Source organism: Myxocyprinus asiaticus, chromosome 14, assembly GCF_019703515.2.
Source record: "Myxocyprinus asiaticus isolate MX2 ecotype Aquarium Trade chromosome 14, UBuf_Myxa_2, whole genome shotgun sequence".
Taxonomy (NCBI): domain Eukaryota; kingdom Metazoa; phylum Chordata; class Actinopteri; order Cypriniformes; family Catostomidae; genus Myxocyprinus; species Myxocyprinus asiaticus.
In genome coordinates this window covers 42309847-42327956 of record NC_059357.1, presented here as the reverse complement: position 1 = coordinate 42327956, position 18110 = coordinate 42309847, and the positions used below count along the sequence as shown (strand labels likewise).

Here is an 18110-nt window from a genome sequence, read left to right as displayed (position 1 = left end):
CGTTAAACGTTTTTAATGCACGACGTGAAGATGAAGAACCACCCGACACAAAGTGCATTAAAATCGCTCAACTCACATCTAGCCATGGATTATCCCGCTTATACCATGATCCTTTACCAGCACTGATTAGTTAAAGCTGTCATAGATTTTTTAAATGCAGCTTCCAATAGGAAGGATACAAATAATGATTAACTTTATCTACAAGTTGTTAAATCTAGAGTTCTACCAGTTCTAAATCAGACCTAGAGATAAAGTAGTGTGATAATATCATATTTATTTGAATTAATTAAATTTAAAAAGCTGTATGAATAATTGGAAAAATGTTTTTTGAAGACCACACACTCTGTTAAAGGTGCACTCATTAACGTTTTTTTGTCATTTTGGACTTACAGTGACACCTATCGGTGTGGATGCAGCATGATTCAAAATCAATAGTTTTCAGTTTCAGATGCCATTGTAAAAATTCACTAATCACAGTCAGCCATGATTACTTTAATCAATGAGTGAAAGTGTCAAATAACAGGACGGTTACTGAGATTAAGCCAGTAGTACATGACTGGTCGTGTGATTCAAACATGGCAGCCCCCATGAGGGGACCCTCTCCATGTAGAATAAAACAGCTTTCATAGGGCCTATGTAGCTAAGCGAGAATGAGGCCTGGGTAGCTCAGCGAGTATTGACGCTGACTACCACCCCTGGAGTCGTGAGTTCGAATCCAGGGCATGCTGAGTGATTCCAGCCAGGTCTCCTAAGCAACCAAGTTGGCCTGGTTGCTAGGGAGGGTAGAGTTACATGGGGTAACCTCCTGGTGGTCCCTATAATATGTGGTTCTCACTCTCGGTGGGGCACGTGGTGAGTTGTGCGTGGATGCCGCGGAGAATAGCGTGAAGCCTCCACACGCGCTACGTCTCCATGGTAACGCGCTCAACAAGCCACGTGATAAGATGCGCGGGTTGATGGTCTCAGACACGGAGGCAACTGAGATTCGTCCTCCACCACCCGGATTGAGACGAGTCACTACGCCACCACGAAGACTTAGAGCACATTGGGAATTGGGAATTCAAAATTGGGGAGAAAAGGGGAGAAAAGAAAAAAAAAACAGCTTTCATAAGGTTACTTATATGACTGCAGTCTTCATCTCAAGTGAGTTGTCATGATTTTATACATGTTTCAAAATAACAATTCATTTCTTAAGGAGTAAAGTTTTTTTAATGAGGAAAAATGTTGTAAGCAGCACATGCTCAGCTGTGCAGCAATATTAGTTGGTGTTTATCATATTAAAATTCAAATCATTTTGCCCCGTTTTGCTGGACAGCGAAAGATGCATTTGATGGGTCCCGGTTTCTGTGCAAAACATAGCTGAATGTCAAACCATACTTTCCTTACAAGTGCTTTGGGTGTGTAAGAGGAAAGTGCAGGTACATTTCTAATTATATCCAGGTCGGACTCTGTAATACGGGGCTGATGAACACTGGTGTCTTTTCTGTTTTTCGTGTATTGCTGCACTATATTCGTGTCCGGAGGTAGTTTGAACAGGCATAAAACTCTTGCAGAGTAGGTGCATTAATATACTAGAACGGAGATCAAACTGACTGGACCTACCTGTGCATTAAACGGTTTTAATGCACACATTCAAGCCAATCATTATTAAGTATTTGAATTGACCATGGGGGGAGGATTGCAATGCTAAGGCTATGCTATGATTGGTTGTTATCTCTCATGAACAATTAAGCCCAAAGTATAATTCGGTCAGACTGGATGTGTGATGCAAATCTCGTCATCAGTGTGCAGCCCAATTTTTCTAACCGCGCATCTTTGAACGCGCAGACTGTGCATGCGCCTGAAGTTATTTGCATGAATTAGAGGATCCACAAGGTGGCAATACTCACATTTGAGTCATTGCTGTCATGAAGAAATGCTAGATGAAGACATAATCGCTGGTAAATAACAGGAGACGAAGGTAAAAATAACAAAAGTAGATATGCACGTCAAGAGCATGTGTGTGAGGTCAGAAGATACCTGCATTTGTATAACTCAAGTCTGAAGGAATATAAAGACATCTTTATGGGTCTAAACTCCTGAAGAGACATTGTCTGGCATCTCATAACAGTCGTAGTGCGCATGCACCAAATGCCTGTATATGCACGCACCGTCAAATGGAGTATACATTGACAGGCTCGCATTCGACTGTACACAGACAGTTCGCGTTTGCATCAAAATCGAAGTATACTTTAGGCTTTAGTATGAGCTGACAGCATACAGTTGTCTTTTAATTGTAATAAATTGTAGAACTACTACTGTAAAATATACTGTGAAAATCCGGCAATTAGTAGCCAGGAATGTCCTGTAAACATACACTAAAAGATTTTACAGTGCTGTAATCTGTGTGTTTGCTTTAGTGCTGCATGTGTGAGCATGTGAGTAGAGTCAGAGCACAACAACAGCAGGAAATGACTGAGAACGCTCACTGCACTGTAATAACACTGAGACAGAATGCTTCTCCTTGCTGTCTCATAAACGTTACAGCTATGGCTGACACAATCATGAAATTCTAGCCGACAATTTTATGTCATACAACATTTTTATTTATTTAATGATTTTATTGTGTGTGTTTTTTCATGTGACTTACACCTTATGAAGTCATTCATATACATTAAACTCAGAACACAACAATACAATATCCTTAAAGGCTTCATAAACAAATGTTGCACAGGAGAAGAATGATTACAAATGATTTAAATTGTAACTGTAGTGGTATACAGTATTTAAATCCATTTACATGTATTCTGTTACTCCCCAATCCTGTATATATATATATATATATATATATATATATATATATATATATATATATATATATATATATACACACACACACACACACACACACACACACACAAACTATACAAACTATATACTGTATGTATAAACTGATCAGCCACAACATTAAAACCACTGACAGGTGAAGTGAATAACATTTATTATCTTGTTACAATGGCACCTGTCAAGGGGTGGGATATATTAGGCAGCAAGTGGACAGTCAGTTCTTGACAAGGGCCAAATTGTGATGGCTAGACGACTGGGTCAGAGCATCTCCAAAACAGCAGGTCTTGTGGGGTGTTCCCGGTATGCAGTGGTTAGTACCTACCAAAAGTGGTCCAAGGAAGGACAACCGGTGAACCGGTGACAGGGTCATGGGCGCCCAAGTCTCACTGATGCACGTGGGGAGCGGAGGCTGGCCTGTCTGGTCCGATCCCACAGAAGAGCTACTGTAGCACAAATTGCTGAAAAACGTAATGCTGGCCATGATAGAAAGGTGTCAGAACACACAGTTCATCGCAGCTTGCTGCGTATGGGGCTGCGTAGCCGCAGACCGGTCAGAGTGCCCATGCTGACCCCTGTCCACTGCCGAATGCGCCTATAATGGACACGTGAGCGTCAGAACTGCCCCATGGAGCAATGGAAGAAGGTGGCCTGGTATGATGAATCACGTTTTCTTTTAGATCATGTGGATGGCCGGGTGCATGTGCGTCGTTTACCTGGGGAAGATATGGCAGCAGGATGCACTATGGGAAGAAGGCAGGCCAGCGGAGGCAGTGTGATGCTTTGGGCAATGTTCTGCTGGGAAACCCTGGGTCCTGGCATTCATGTGGTTGTTACTTTGACACGTACCACCTACCTTAAGATTGTTGCAGACCACGTACACCCCTTCATGACAAGGGTATTCCCTGATGGCAGTGGCCTCTTTCAGCAGGATAATGCGCCCTGCCACACTGCAAAAATTGTTCAGGAATGGTTTGAGTTGACTGGATGAACTGGCCTCCAAATGCCCCAGATCTCAATCCAATTGAGCATCTATGGGATGTACTTGACCAACAAGTGCGATCCATGGAGGCCCCACACACACAGAAACTGAAAGGGTTTCACCAAAATAATAGCTCATTTTAAATGGAAACAGTACGACAGAAATACTACATTACTGTGAAGTTATGTAATATTTGCCGAAATACTACTACTACTACTAATAATAATAAATCAATAGCAATATCTCACATCTGTGCTGTTATGCAGCACTTTATTTGACAAAAATAACTCCAATGTTGTGTTTTGGTTTGTGCTGTGATGTTCTGTATAAAAGCACTTAGCATATAAATAATACAATATTGTGTTGAAAATTAATTGTTCTGTTTTAATTTTATTAAAGTTTTAATTAATTCATTTAAGTAGACACTATTTTGATGATAAAATTAAAATAAACTGTTCATATGGAATTCAGAAAAAACACACACACACACACACAAAAAAAAAAACAGATATTGGTAAGTACCAAAAAGGAAGTATCGGTACTCGTACTCGTTCTCCAAAAAATGGTATCAGCACATCACTATTTTAAATAATGTAATATAATAAAATATAATTAGGCTTGGGATCGATGCCTTGCACCGATAATCTGAAGATTTTCTTTCCTGATGATTATCGATATATATTGGGATATTTTCAGATATAAATACAGCTGCTTGTTGCACAATAGTCTGCCTTTTCAACAAACAAAAAATAAATCAACACAACTTTGGTAAAGTGTGAGCGCAAGGGTAAATTAAAGAGACACCAGACGCGTCTGGTGGACAACATTCAAAAATCTAAAACAATTATTTTCTACAAAAGAACGCACACACTGCCAAGGCTCAATGTCAAAATTCTGGAGTGCCACGAGCTCAACTCGCTTAGTTTTCCATTAAATTGGACTCAAATCATTATCAGAGGACATTGATTATTTACTCTAGCCATCACTGGATAATATATTGTTTATATGTATCTTTCATATAGCCTACACAATGTATTTTCAGTTACAAGTATGTTGTTTTGTTGTTTGGCAGCTTGAATAAAACCTATTCAAGGCTACATACAGAGAAACTGCATAATAAACGTCGCAATTTCGCAGTTACACCAGTTTCATACACTAACCTGCAAACTCATCGTCGCTTTGTTCATTTTTGAAGAAGTACAAAAACTTTCAGCCATCTGCTGCGCCTCATCAACTTGTCCTGTGTGTGTATGTGTGTGTGTGTGTGATACCTCGACTGGCTTCTGTAAATGTTATATCACTCTCTTGTGATCTCCCGACACTATTACACCAGACATTCAGCTGAAGCCCAACTGAGTGAATTGGAAAGCATGCAAATTAAGCTTCTAATTTAAATGTCGACCAATTATAATATATTGATGCCTCAAAAATAATGTGCCAGTCAATAATCAATATATCAATATTTTATGAAATCCCTAAATATAATATAATATAATATAATATTTTTAACAATATTTAAAACATTTCTCTTTTTGGTCCACTTTAGTCTCAGTCCCATTTCCATATACACTTTTGTTTTTTTTTGGAGTCCAGACAACCTGAATAATATATTAAAGTAATATATTATTATTATTATTATTATTATATTGAATAATAGAATATTATGCAATAGTCACTAATGTATTTGTGTCCTAAATACATTCAAATGATGAAAGACCTTTGAGTTGTGTGTATTTGACAGTAGTTTTGCTAAATATATTCTTCATCCTGTTATCTCCATATAAGCGGGTCATCTCCTCCTGTGTGTCATTAACTTGCACTCACAAAGAACATTGAGCCTTGTTTATACTTTCACGTGATTTGGGCGCAAACTACCACAGATGCACAATTTAAATGTAAAAAGTGTGCAATGATTACGGCAATCTAAAATAAACGTGATTTGATAAATAATTGCGACAGGCCTATTTACAGTGGTTAGAAAATGTTTGTGACCACAGTATGACATTTAGATAGTAGCACAGTATGTCAGTGGAGTTGAGTTGAGTAGTATTTGATAATTTGTTATCTTTTATTGTCAGGGGTGATTTAAAAGCCAATGTCTAGAGAACAGGACAACTGATGTCCGTTCACATGAAAATATCTGAAGACAGATCATGTTAACTATCAGTTGAGAAGACTATTGATACAGTAGATTTTGGAACTGACACTAGGCCTAATGCTACTTATGTTAAACTGCCAATTGTGTAATTATCTCAAAATGCCCAAACTTCAGCTGATTAATCAGTTTGGCCTATATATCAAGTACTAGAATTGAGGGAAGTACTCTCAAAAATGTGTAATTTCCTCTATTTGGACATGGACAGAGATTTACTACCCAACTCCAGCTGACTTTTCAAACACAAAAAGGCTTTAGAAAATCTTGATGCAAGTCATTGTTCCCCCAGGAACTGCAAGTAAACAGCACAAAAAATACTGTAAATTCACTCTCCCTCCATGTTTGAAAGTTCTTAAGAGTTGTTGGTGTTGCAGTGGCTGTGTTGGTTTTGCTGGGCTGATCTAAGGTCAAGGCCAGGGTTGTGTACACAGGATGTGCTATCAGAGCCAACCCTCAGTTCCTGTCGGTTTCATGTGAATGGTTCCTCCTCACGAGATGAACAGGCTTTTGTGATGGCAGCAGATTCTTCAGATTCCATGCCTTCTGTGAGATTCCTCCACACGAGGCTCACAACACATCCTCTGTTGCATCGCTGGTGGCCAAACATGCATTTGAGAGAGAGCAGCAGTGCATGTGCTGTAGAAGCTGAGCAGACAGTATCCTCACTCAAACATTGACTGATCCTTAGATTTGTCTGAATCTGTACTCAGTGTCTCTGGTCTGATCTATTCATGACTGGTACACATGATTTACATCTTTAACCATTATCACTATGTCTCGAATGGCTTTGTATATGTGGCATGAAGACAGACACTGTGGGATGGGCAACATGCATTAGAAAGGCCAAGTTGAAGGGTTTAAAATGTTTTGAATGCAGGGTCTTTGTTGTAACAGGAAACATTATTTTGTTTATTTAGGCCTTGCTTAAAGCCTACCCTGAAAGTTTAGTTAGTTTAAAGTTTAAAAGTTATTTAGGCCTTGTGTAGGAATGGGCAATTTGGTAATTTCGTCTACTTGAGTGTCTGCTATAAGTCTGTGTATAGTTGTCACTGAATTTCGAATTTAGTGAAAGTCACATCATGCATGAGCAATACTGATCATCATTTTCATGATCCATCATTGCTGTCACTTCCGAGTACTCATCCCAAGCCTTGTGTAGTTTGATTACTTGGGCAGTTTGAAGAGAGATTTAGAATTCTGAGGGATGTAGGCCTTGCTAGGTGGTTGCTAAGGTCCTCTAAGTGGTTGCTAGGCAGTTGCTAGGGTGCTATTGGTGGTTGCTAAGGCATTGCCAGTGTGTTGCTAGGTTGTTCTGGCTGGTTGCTTGGACATTGTTAGGGTCTTCTGCCCGATTGCTTGGGTGTTGCTATTTGGTTGCTAGGGTGTTCTGACTGGTTGCTAGGGTGTTGCTAGGGTCTTCTGGCCAGTTGCTAGTGCATTGCTAGGTAGTTGTTAGAGTGTTCTAGCTGGTTGCTAGGGTATTGATAAGGTCTTCTAGCTGGTTGCTATGGTGTTGTTAGGTGGTTGCTGGGGTGTTATGTTTAGTTGCTAGGGTGTTCTGACTGGATGCTAGGGTGTTGCTAGGGTCTTCTTGCCAGTTGCTAGTGCATTGATATGTGGTTACTAGGGTGTTCTGATTGGTTACACGGACATTGCTAGTGTCTTCTGGCCAGTTGCTAGTGCATTGATAGGTGGTTGCTAGGGTGCTCTTACTGGTTGAGAAGACATTGCTAGGGTCTTCTGGCCGGTTGCAAGGGTATTGCTAGGTGGTTGTTAGGGTGTTCTATCTGGTTGCTATGGTGTTGCAAGGGTGTTGTCTAGTTGCTAGGGTGTTGCTAAGGTCTTCTGGCTGGTTGTTAGGGCATTGCTAGGTGGTTGATAGGGTGTTCTAGCTGGTTGCTAGAGTGTTGCTAGGGTCTTGTGGCCGGTTTTTAGGGCATTGCTAGGGGGTTGGTAGGATGTTTTGACTGGTTGCTAGGGCATTGCTAGGGTCTTCTTGCCGGTTGCTAGGGCATTGTTAGGTGGTTGCTAGGACATTGCTAGGATCTTCTGGCCAGTTGCTAGTGCATTTTATCGAGCAGAATAGGTATCTAAATACAGCAGCACTCTTCATCAGTGATGATTAACCCCCTCTCTAATGCCCACACTAATTTTGTACATGATTTCCACCCATCCTCAGTCTGCCGGAGTGACGGCATGGTGATGGAGCGCAGGAGCTGTGCTGTGGTTCTGGGTGGGTGTAGTTGCTGTTCCGCATTGTTTCTGACAGTGGGAAGCTGGTGTGGTCACAGGAAGTCCAGCTCTTCCTGCTCTTAAGCTGAACAGAGACGAAATGCTGCCATAGCTTTGTGTATTATAGTGAGAATACTGGGAGGAGCAGAAGAATCAGGGTGGTGTTGTACAGCAGAATTTACTATAGTACATACACCCTACACTCTATTCATATGGTGTATAAATTATGTAATGTATGGGATTAACACTGTGTTATGTTTATTCTATTCCTGTGTGGTTTAGATTCGCTTTGATCCACTGTGGGTGGAGACGAGGTATATGCCAAGGTTACGACGCCTTAAAAATGCCTTGACTAATATATGGGGGAATTTCACAAAACCTGTCAAGACATATTTCACTCCAAAATCAAAAGAAAGAAATGAGTAATTATAGTTTGCTTACAGAAAATGAAGCCTATTTCAAGATTGTTTTGTGACAATTGAGCACTTTGTTTCCCCAAATTCATATTACTGCAAAGCGAAAAAAAATAATGAAATATTATTTAAGTATAAAGTATGTAAAGTAATACATAATGTTACAGGGTTTTTCCTGGGTCAAAAATGGATACGGTCATCCACATGCTCAAAGTTGGTTTATTACATAATTGAATTTGATTAATATATAACATAATTACTTATTGCATTTCATGTTTGCATTGGATATTAGTTATTTTTTCACCATCTATGTATAACCTTTTGAATTCAGTTTTTGCTTCAATGTGTTATGTGAAATCAAACTAAACTTAATTGAATTAACACCTTATTTCCATCATTTATTTTTTAGAAAGACTAGCTACATTGACCTTACCACAGTAATAAGGAGCAATCTATGGTCTTTCCTTTACTTATGGCATTGCACTGTAAATATAAGGGCAATTACATAAAGGGTTTAAAGTCTGGATCTAAAAAAATAAATAAATAAATAAATATATATATATATATATATATATATATATATATATATATATATATATATATATATATATGAAAACTATATCTGTTATGGAGTAGGAAACTAACATTTTCATTAGTACAGTCCCAACTCAGTAAAGTGTTCTTTTCATGGAATATTATAACTGGTCTTGCTGAATTAATTTATGAAATATATTTATGAAAATATTTATTTTCTGAAAAATGATTTGTGAAAAATAGTAGCCTAAACACATTTAGAAACTTTAACTACAGCTGCCACAGTTCTTATAATAAAGTCGAATTGATTCCATCTAATAGATTAGCATATTTAATATGAAACTGCAAAATCTTTGTCAAAATCCCAAAGTTACTGTTACTGCTGTAAAATCGTGATCAGTTTTAGTAAGGGTGATGATGTGTATTTAAAAAACATTTATTTTGGCGCTTGTCAAAATAATAGTCCAGCAGAGCGAATTCCTTGAGTGAGTGGTTCTGTGAGTCACACCACACTCGCACGAAAACAAGCCTTCATTGCGTGTCTCAGATGAGAAGCATATTTAGCACGTATAAAGCACCCAACGTGAGATGAATATCATTAATTTTGTTTTGGCAGCCTGAAATTTCAACATGGGCGGCAGCCGAACAATTTTCAATGCAGGAAATTTAATGTAGTGTAGTGTAGTATTAGTTGTATGCCTTTGATTTATCCTGATTTAATAAAAAAAAAAAATTGCATTACAATAAAAAATTACTCTAATACTGTAAATAGTTACTGTATCAATACATTGTATTACTACAATGAATGCTTATACCTATGTACAATTAACATTTGAAAATATGTCTTTCCTGAACATTTCCAGTGGACAAAAGCTCCATAAAACATGGGTTTTGAAAACTGGACGTGACCTAGAAGCAACAGTACCAGCCAATGAACTGTATTTTTTTCAAATGAAGTATGACGTGTAAGGTCCATTTTACCCACTAGGAGATTGAAATTGTGTTTCCGAACAATTAAAGGTGTATGACAGAAAAATTTCCACTGCGTTGAAATCTGTATATTTTTCATTGTATGTTTCTCTAGGCAAAATATAATGACAGCAACTTAAACACAAATAATAGTTTAAATCATTCCCTAAAAAGTGGTCTATAAAAAGTCCCAACTTGTTATACGTAGCGGAAAGGTGTTGGATGACAATGTAGCATACTGCCAGTGAACAGTGAGGGGTGGGTCATAATCAAGTTACCTCATCCTGTGTGCCGTTCACTTCCACCACATTCAGGACAAAGAGAAAACATCCTTCTGTCTGGACTGATTCCTCTCCACCAGCTCACAGTGTGTCTTCCCATTGTTCCCAGTACATAACACTAGAACAGTGGTTCTCAACAGGTGTGTTGCGACTCAAAAAAGGTCACAGATCTGTTCTGATAGGGTCATGAACAGGAGGGAAATAAAAACAATGCTAAAAGCAAATAATAAAGTGCAACTAGCCATATATACTGTATAACCATATATAACCAACTATAAACATGCACACCGATCAGCCACAACATTAAAACCACCTGCCTAATATTGTGTAGGTCCCCCTCGTGCCAGCAAAACAGCGCCAACCTGCATCTCAGAATAACATTCTGAGATGATATTCTTCTCACCACAATTATATAGAGTGGTTATCTGAGTTACTGTAGACTTTGTCAGTTTGAACCAGTCTGTCCATTCTCTGTTGACCTCTCTCATCAACAAGACATTTCCGTCCACAGAACTGCCGCACACTGGATGTTTTTGTTTTTGGCACCATTCTGAGTAAATTCTAGAGACTGTTGTGCGTGAAAATCCCAGAATATCAGCAGTTACAGAAATACTCAAACCAACCCATCTGGCACCAACAATCATGCCACCAACAATCATGCCACCGTCCAAATTAGAGCCCGACCGATATGGGATTTTTGAGACCGAAACCGATTTTAGAGAGGGAAAATTCATCAATATATTTCATTTTTGAGCTGGAATGAAAACAGACCTTTTCTATGTAGATTGTTCACCGATTTTGCACCGATATGACTATGCAAAGGTACTCAGAAGGCTGCTTTCTTAAACAAATATTTTTATCAAAGAATATTTGACATTATTATTATACATTGTCAACAAATTCTAGAAATGAACACTGAGAAAATAAAAAATAAATAAAAATACAATAAATAGCTAAATAAACATCAGTACTATATGTTTAGTATGTCAGTTGCTGACCATTAAAATAAAGAATAAATACAAATAAAATAAATAGCTAAATAAACATCCATACTGTTTAGTATCAGTCAATTGCTGACCATTAAAATAAAGGATAAATAAAAATAAAATAAATAGCTAAATAAACATCAGTACTATATATTTAGTGTCAGTCAAATGCTGACTATTAAAATAAAGAATAAATAAAAATAAAATAAATAGCTAAATTAACATCAGTACTGTTTAGTATCAGTCAAATGCTGACCATTAAAATAAAGAATAAATAAAAATAAAAATAAAATAAATAGCTAAATAAATATCAGTACTGTTTAGTATCAGTCAAATGCTGACTATATTAATACTGCCGAGTCAAGATAAACAGCGGCAGCGGTGTTACACCACATTCTGTTATACAAGTTCAGGGGAAACGTTCAACGGTGGAAACTTTTAAATATTATATTTTATAAATGCAATGACTGGAATTGTTCGGTTGAAGGGGGTACCAAACTGTGAATCCTGAACAAAACAGTTTGGTGAATACATGTTTACTCATTAGCTTCCACTCAGCTGACAACAATGAAAGTAGCTATGTGATTAGCTAGTTAGCTATAAGCTCATTGTCACAGAGAGTAAAAGACGGACATTGTTTATTTTACTTTCCAGCATTGTGTCTCAGCAACTAGGTAATAACATAGCATGAAATCAACACTCAACAGCACAATCCACCACCGCACCATTGTCTGCTGAGCTTCAAAATTATGTTCTAATGTTTACCTTTCAATTTGCTACATTACTTAATGCACTGACAAACTATAGCTGGCTAACATAGCAAACAATAACAAAGATAAACATGTGACATGGTTGTCAAGGACAGGGTTAACGTTATATTAGTAATATTGAAAAGGGAAAATGATGGGGTCATTGTTTATTAAGTTTCCAGTATGTATTTCACAAACTAGTTAACAACTTACCGTGAACACACTGCTGAACTCCGCCCTGTCTGCAGAACCATCAGCTCTGTAAACAATGGAGATGGAACGCGCTCTGCTGGACAAACTACGCTATGACACCAATTCTAAAGCATTGTTTTGTGCATTATATGTTCTGAAAAAAAGTTTTCATATTGGCGCATATCGGTAAACATATACGCCAATACCGATATATCGGTGAAAGGCTAATATCGGCCGACCGATATATCGGTCGGGCACTAGTACAAATCACTGAGATCAAATTTTTTCCCCATTCTGATGGTTGATGTGAACATTAACTGAAGCTCCTGACCCGTATCTGCATTATTTTATGCACTGCACTGCTGCCTCACGATTGGCTGATAATAGATAATCGCATGGATGATTGTTGGTGCCAGACGGGCTGGTTTGAGTATTTCTGTAACTGCTGATCTCCTGGGATTTTCACAAACAACAGTCTCTAGAATTTACTCCGAATGGTGCCAAAAACAAAAAACATCCGGTGAGCGGCAGTTCTGTGGCTGGAAATGTCTTGTTGATGAGAGAGGTCAACAGAGAATGGCCAGACTGGTTCGAACTGACTAAGTCTACGGTAACTTAGATAACCACTCTGTACAATTGTGGTGAGAAGAATATCATCCCAGAATTCTATACTGAGATGCGGGTTGGCGCACGAGGGGGAGCTACACAATATTTGGCAGGTGGTTTTAATGTTGTGGCTGATCGGTGTATGTGTAGTTAGAAAACGCTTCCCAAATCTTTTGTTGTTGACATCAAAGGCTGTGCGTCCAATCATACGCAAATGAATCTGTCATTTGATAGAAGCTAGACATATTAAGTAGATGACAACAGAGACAGGCTGCGTGACACGTACTCACTCTCAAAAACCATAAACAAAACTATGCAAGGTTAAAAATATGACCCACACTACGTTAAATATGGGTTCACTTGCAACAAGGATAAAAATGGTTTGTTCCTACCACAGTGTATTTTGTACAGTGAATTATAAACCTTATTCATGCTAGTGCCATCTTTGATTTTTAATGGGAATGACAATGAGGATGTGAAGGATAGACTTACAGTCTCTTCAATGGGCTGTACTGCAGTTTAAAGTGTTTTTGGATCGTTCTGTGGACAAAACATTGATTAAATATCTGTCCAAGAACATTCAGTGTACAAAGAACTCCAGACAACATGAGTTGTGGAAAATCAGATGTGATCTAGGAGCTTTTTACAGCTTTATACCGTTTGTGGCATTGAAGAGACTGTAAGTCTATTCCTCACAGCCTCGTAGTCATTCCCATTAAAAATCAAAGATGGCGCTAGCGTGAATAAGGTCTGTTGGCTGCCGACAGCGTTAAACTATCTAAATTCTAGAGATTTAGAGACCAGAATTTCTTGGTTCTTGGTAATATAAAAAAAAATTCACTGTTTGATTTTAAGGACATAAAAAATACAGATACTGTGTTGGGTCGGCACTTGATATCAGTGTCAAATCTGGGTTGTGAATCAAAACCAGTTGAGAAGCTTTGCTCTAAAATATACTATTGATGAAGTAAACTGACATACAGTCACCACACTTCCTGCATTCCAGTGGCATGTGCTTGTGTTTCATTGTGCTGGTGTTGTGTTGTGTCTGTCCTGCAGGACTTTAAGCTGGAGCTCAGACCTCGGCTCTGTGTCATTCGGAAAGGCCCAAACGGCTTCGGCTTCAACCTGCACAGTGAGAAGTCCCGACCCGGTCAGTACATCAGAGCTATAGATGTTGACTCGCCAGCAGAGAGGTCCGGTCTGCATCCCAAAGACCAGATAATACAGGTACAAATGCATTAGCCCTGTTTCAAATCCAAACCCTATTGAGCCGTCTCGCTGTCTACATAGACAGCCACCTTCTAAGACAGCATCCTTACTCAATGGAACCTCATAATTGACTTCTGAAACGCTCTACATAGGCAGCAACTATGTTAATAGTCACTCACATGAGACTAAACTAACAGTCATTCCAATAGAGCGCAACAGTAGCATTTTGGAAGTAAAACAACTTAAATTTTTGTATGTATCTATATGTTTTGCAATACATTTAAAATATATTGTTTTATATTTATAATCTATTACTAAAATTCAATTTGGTTTTGAAAATATATGGGGAAAATAGTTCAGAAACTAAGGTGCTGTTCAGACTGAATGCATTCTCACACTGAAAAAAGCTAGACACAGAGCAACGAAAATAACTGAACGTGCATCTCGAGACACGTTTTTAAAAGTTTATATTCTTTTTCACCTGACACGGCATCTAAAAAACACTACTCCTGTGCGAGATGCTGAAAACAGCGAGACGAGGCGCAATGGTCAAAGACGTCCGTCTAGCGCAAGTTAGTGCAAAAACAATTGCATAGACAGACACAAAATGTGTTAGGTGTGAATGGCCGCTTAGGTTGCTGAAAAATGTGTGATCACCGTTGCGCTCTGTAGTGTGATTCTAAGGCTCGGGCATACCGTTTTTTCGCTTGACGGATCGTCTTGTACACGGTTTTGCGCTCAGCCATTAAAAGTATACTATTTTGACAGCAAGCCTATACGAATGTGTTAGACGCATGTGCACTATGACTGCTTTTTGATACTCTTTTAGTACAGTAGGCATAGGCACATGCGCCGACGATTTGCACAGACAAGGACTGTCTGCTTGTCGAGAAAATCTGTGTCCGTGCAGACTGTGTTGATGTTGAAATTATGCATCACGTATACTGTGCGAGACCCGATCTGGAAAGCAGAAAACCAAAGTATACTTTGGCCTTTAGCGTGACAGTAAGATAATGACTCGATTCTCTAATAAGTGCAACAAATACACACAAATATCTGGTGAAGTTTTAGTTAGATGAAACTATTTTTTTATTTATAATTTTTTTAATAGAATGAAAAATATTTAATATTGTAATTTCTCTCTTTTGCGGGGGGCCTGGGTAGCTCAGCAAGTATAGACGCTGACTACCACACCTGGAGTTGCAAGTTCAAATCCAGGGCGTGCTGAGTGACTCCAGTCAGGCTTCCTAAGCATCCAATTGGCCCAGTTGCTAGGGTGGGTGGAGTCACGTTGGGTTAACCTCCTCGTGGTCACTATAATGTGGTTCTTGCTCTCGGTGGGGCATGTGGTGAGTTGTGCGTGGATGCAGTGGAGAATAGCGTGAGCCTCCACACGCGCTAGGTCTCCGCGGTAACGCGCTCAACAAGCCACGTGATAAGATGCACGGATTTACGGTCTCAGATGCAGAGGCATCTGAGATTCATCCACCGTCACCCAGATTGAGGTGAGTCACTACGCCACCACGAGGACCTAGAGCGCATTGGGAATTGGGCATTCCAAATTGGGGAGAAAAGGGGAGAAAATTAAGAAAAAATAAATAAAAATATCTCTCTTTTGCATTTGCCATCATGAATGAAACTTTTCACAATCACCTGAGCTTGGAGCAATGCATTCTGAAATTGCTGCCTTAAGCCCAAAGCATACTTTGGTTGTTCGCATTGCAAATTTCGTCATCAGCACAGTCTGCGCGGACTGTCCGCGCGTGGCCCAGATTTCCTCGACATGCTCATGTGCCAGTCGTTGACTGTACTAAAAGAGTATCACAAAGCAGTCATAATGCGCATGTGTCGAACGCATTTGTATTCGCTTGTGGTTAGAAGAGTATACTTTGAAAGGCAACGTGGTTGACTGGGCACGATCTGATCCGGAACGCAGAAAAACGTAGTATGCCCGGGCCTTTTGACTTTGACCAAAACGAGTTTGGAACAGTATTCGCATCAGGAGTGCACATATAATGCCCTAAAACTGCTATCTAGGTAGGCAGCTTACTAGTTCTAACAACAGAGCTAATAATTTCACATTTTGTGTTCTGTTTCAGGCAGTTTTATAAAAAAGGAAGCCTAAAAAATCACTGATGTTAGAATAAAACACGATGGATTGATACTTTTCCAGATATAGCGTTAATACACACTGTTCCTAGAAAAGAAACATTTGCATATTGTGCCACTTTTTTAGCCCATCCTGTTGAGAACATAGGATGAGAGACTCATGGGACAGAAATGGAACATGGGCAAGAGCCGTGGAACAAACACATCACCACCATAAACATTACAGAGAGAAGAGAATGCAAACAAAACGTCAAACAGAGCAAACAGAATTTACAATGTATTACTCAAGGCAATGATAATGTTTCTATCTGGAGCTTGTGTTCCAGTCAAATGTTTGGACACACTTGACTGAATTTATATTTCTTATGCTCTTAAAACCCTTTTGATATTACGCTAAAATGTTACAATTAGTTTCCAAGACAGAAATAAATTGTACCTATTTATGAATTTCTTTATAAAACGTAACTTTAAATGGCTGAGAATTGAAACAGATGGTAAAGGTAAAGTAGCCAACAAGTGTCTAGCATATAATCCTTCAGTGCTGCTTAAAAGCATTTCACGATGAACCTAATGTTGTTGGCTAAGAGCTGGGGATGTAGCTTTCAAGAAGCTTAAATAAAATATATTGATTTTGATTTGTTTAACATGTTTTGGTCACTGCATAGTTAAGATACTTTCCTACAATGAGCCATTTTGAGGATGAAATTATCACTGGATTTGCCAAAGTGACATCAAATCTTTTAAAGATACTCAGTTTTGTTTGAGGCACATAATAGCAAGTAAAGCAGATATCCATCAGATATCTAGAGCAGAACTTAATATTTTGCTTTGTTTACTTAGTTATGTCTGTGAAATAGTCTGTACTTAGGTTTTGTGTGCTGTACTTAGACTGTCTAGATAATTTTTGCTGTTTTTCCATGTGTTTTCTGTGCAATCGCTTGTAGAGAGTGCTGCGCCATTATTAAAATTAAAGGAACGTTCTGGGTTCAGTCGACAGCATTTTTGGTATTATACAAAGAATTATTTTGACTCGTCCCTCCTTTTCGAGGTTACAGTGCGGCACTTACAACGTAAGTGAATGGGGCCATTGTTTGGAGGTTTTAAAGGCAATAATGTGAAACGTATCATTTTATAAAAAGCACTTAAATTAATCCTGTTAAAATTCATGTATTATTTGAGCTGTAAAGGTGTTTAAAACATTGTTTTTACAGTCATTTTAGAGTTTATTGCGTTAAGTCATCATGGCAACGAAGTTTTAAAATTGGATATAACTTTACACAGAAAAGGTTAGTAAGTGATTTTATCACACTAAAATCATGTTAACATGCATATTGTTTACGTCTTGTGGCTATACTTTTGTATTTTCACGTTTACGGATTGGCCCCAATTACTTTGTACTATAAGGACAAATTTTTGCTTTTAAAGACAAGATGGGACGAGTCTAAATATTATTATTATTATTTATTTGGTAATCAGCACTATGCCACAAATGCTGTCGATTGAGCTTAACTTGTATTGAACCTGGAACATCCAGTAAACAAATGTCCCATGCCAGCCTTTTATTATGGTATAATATTAGAGGTCGACCGATAGTGGGTTTTGCCGATACCGATAACTGAGGTGGAAAAACAAAATGTATAATATGAATAAATATTTTCCACTCTATGTAAAATAATTCTGAACTTTAGTAAGTATCACTTTCAATGGCAATACTTTATATATTTCTCCCACACTGGTACCTTCTTCAAAGCCTTTGTCATCTGAAATTAATTAAAATATTAATTAAAATATTACAGGTCAAATGTGTTTTTTGTTCAGCAGTAACATAAAACACTGCCTCATAAAGCCTAATAGTGAATGTATGCTT

At 38.4% G+C, this 18110-nt stretch overlaps 1 protein-coding gene across 2 annotated transcripts in view; it reads left to right on the top strand.

Moving 5' to 3' along the window:
• The window catches only part of LOC127451167 (Na(+)/H(+) exchange regulatory cofactor NHE-RF1-like), a 74527-nt gene that overhangs the window by 23468 nt on the left and 32949 nt on the right, over positions 1–18110 (top strand). For both annotated transcript variants that reach the window (XM_051715650.1, XM_051715649.1), the window contains one exon: positions 13982–14152. In XM_051715650.1, coding sequence (XP_051571610.1) covers positions 13982–14152 — 171 coding nt within the window. The remainder of the gene's footprint in view (positions 1–13981; positions 14153–18110) is intronic.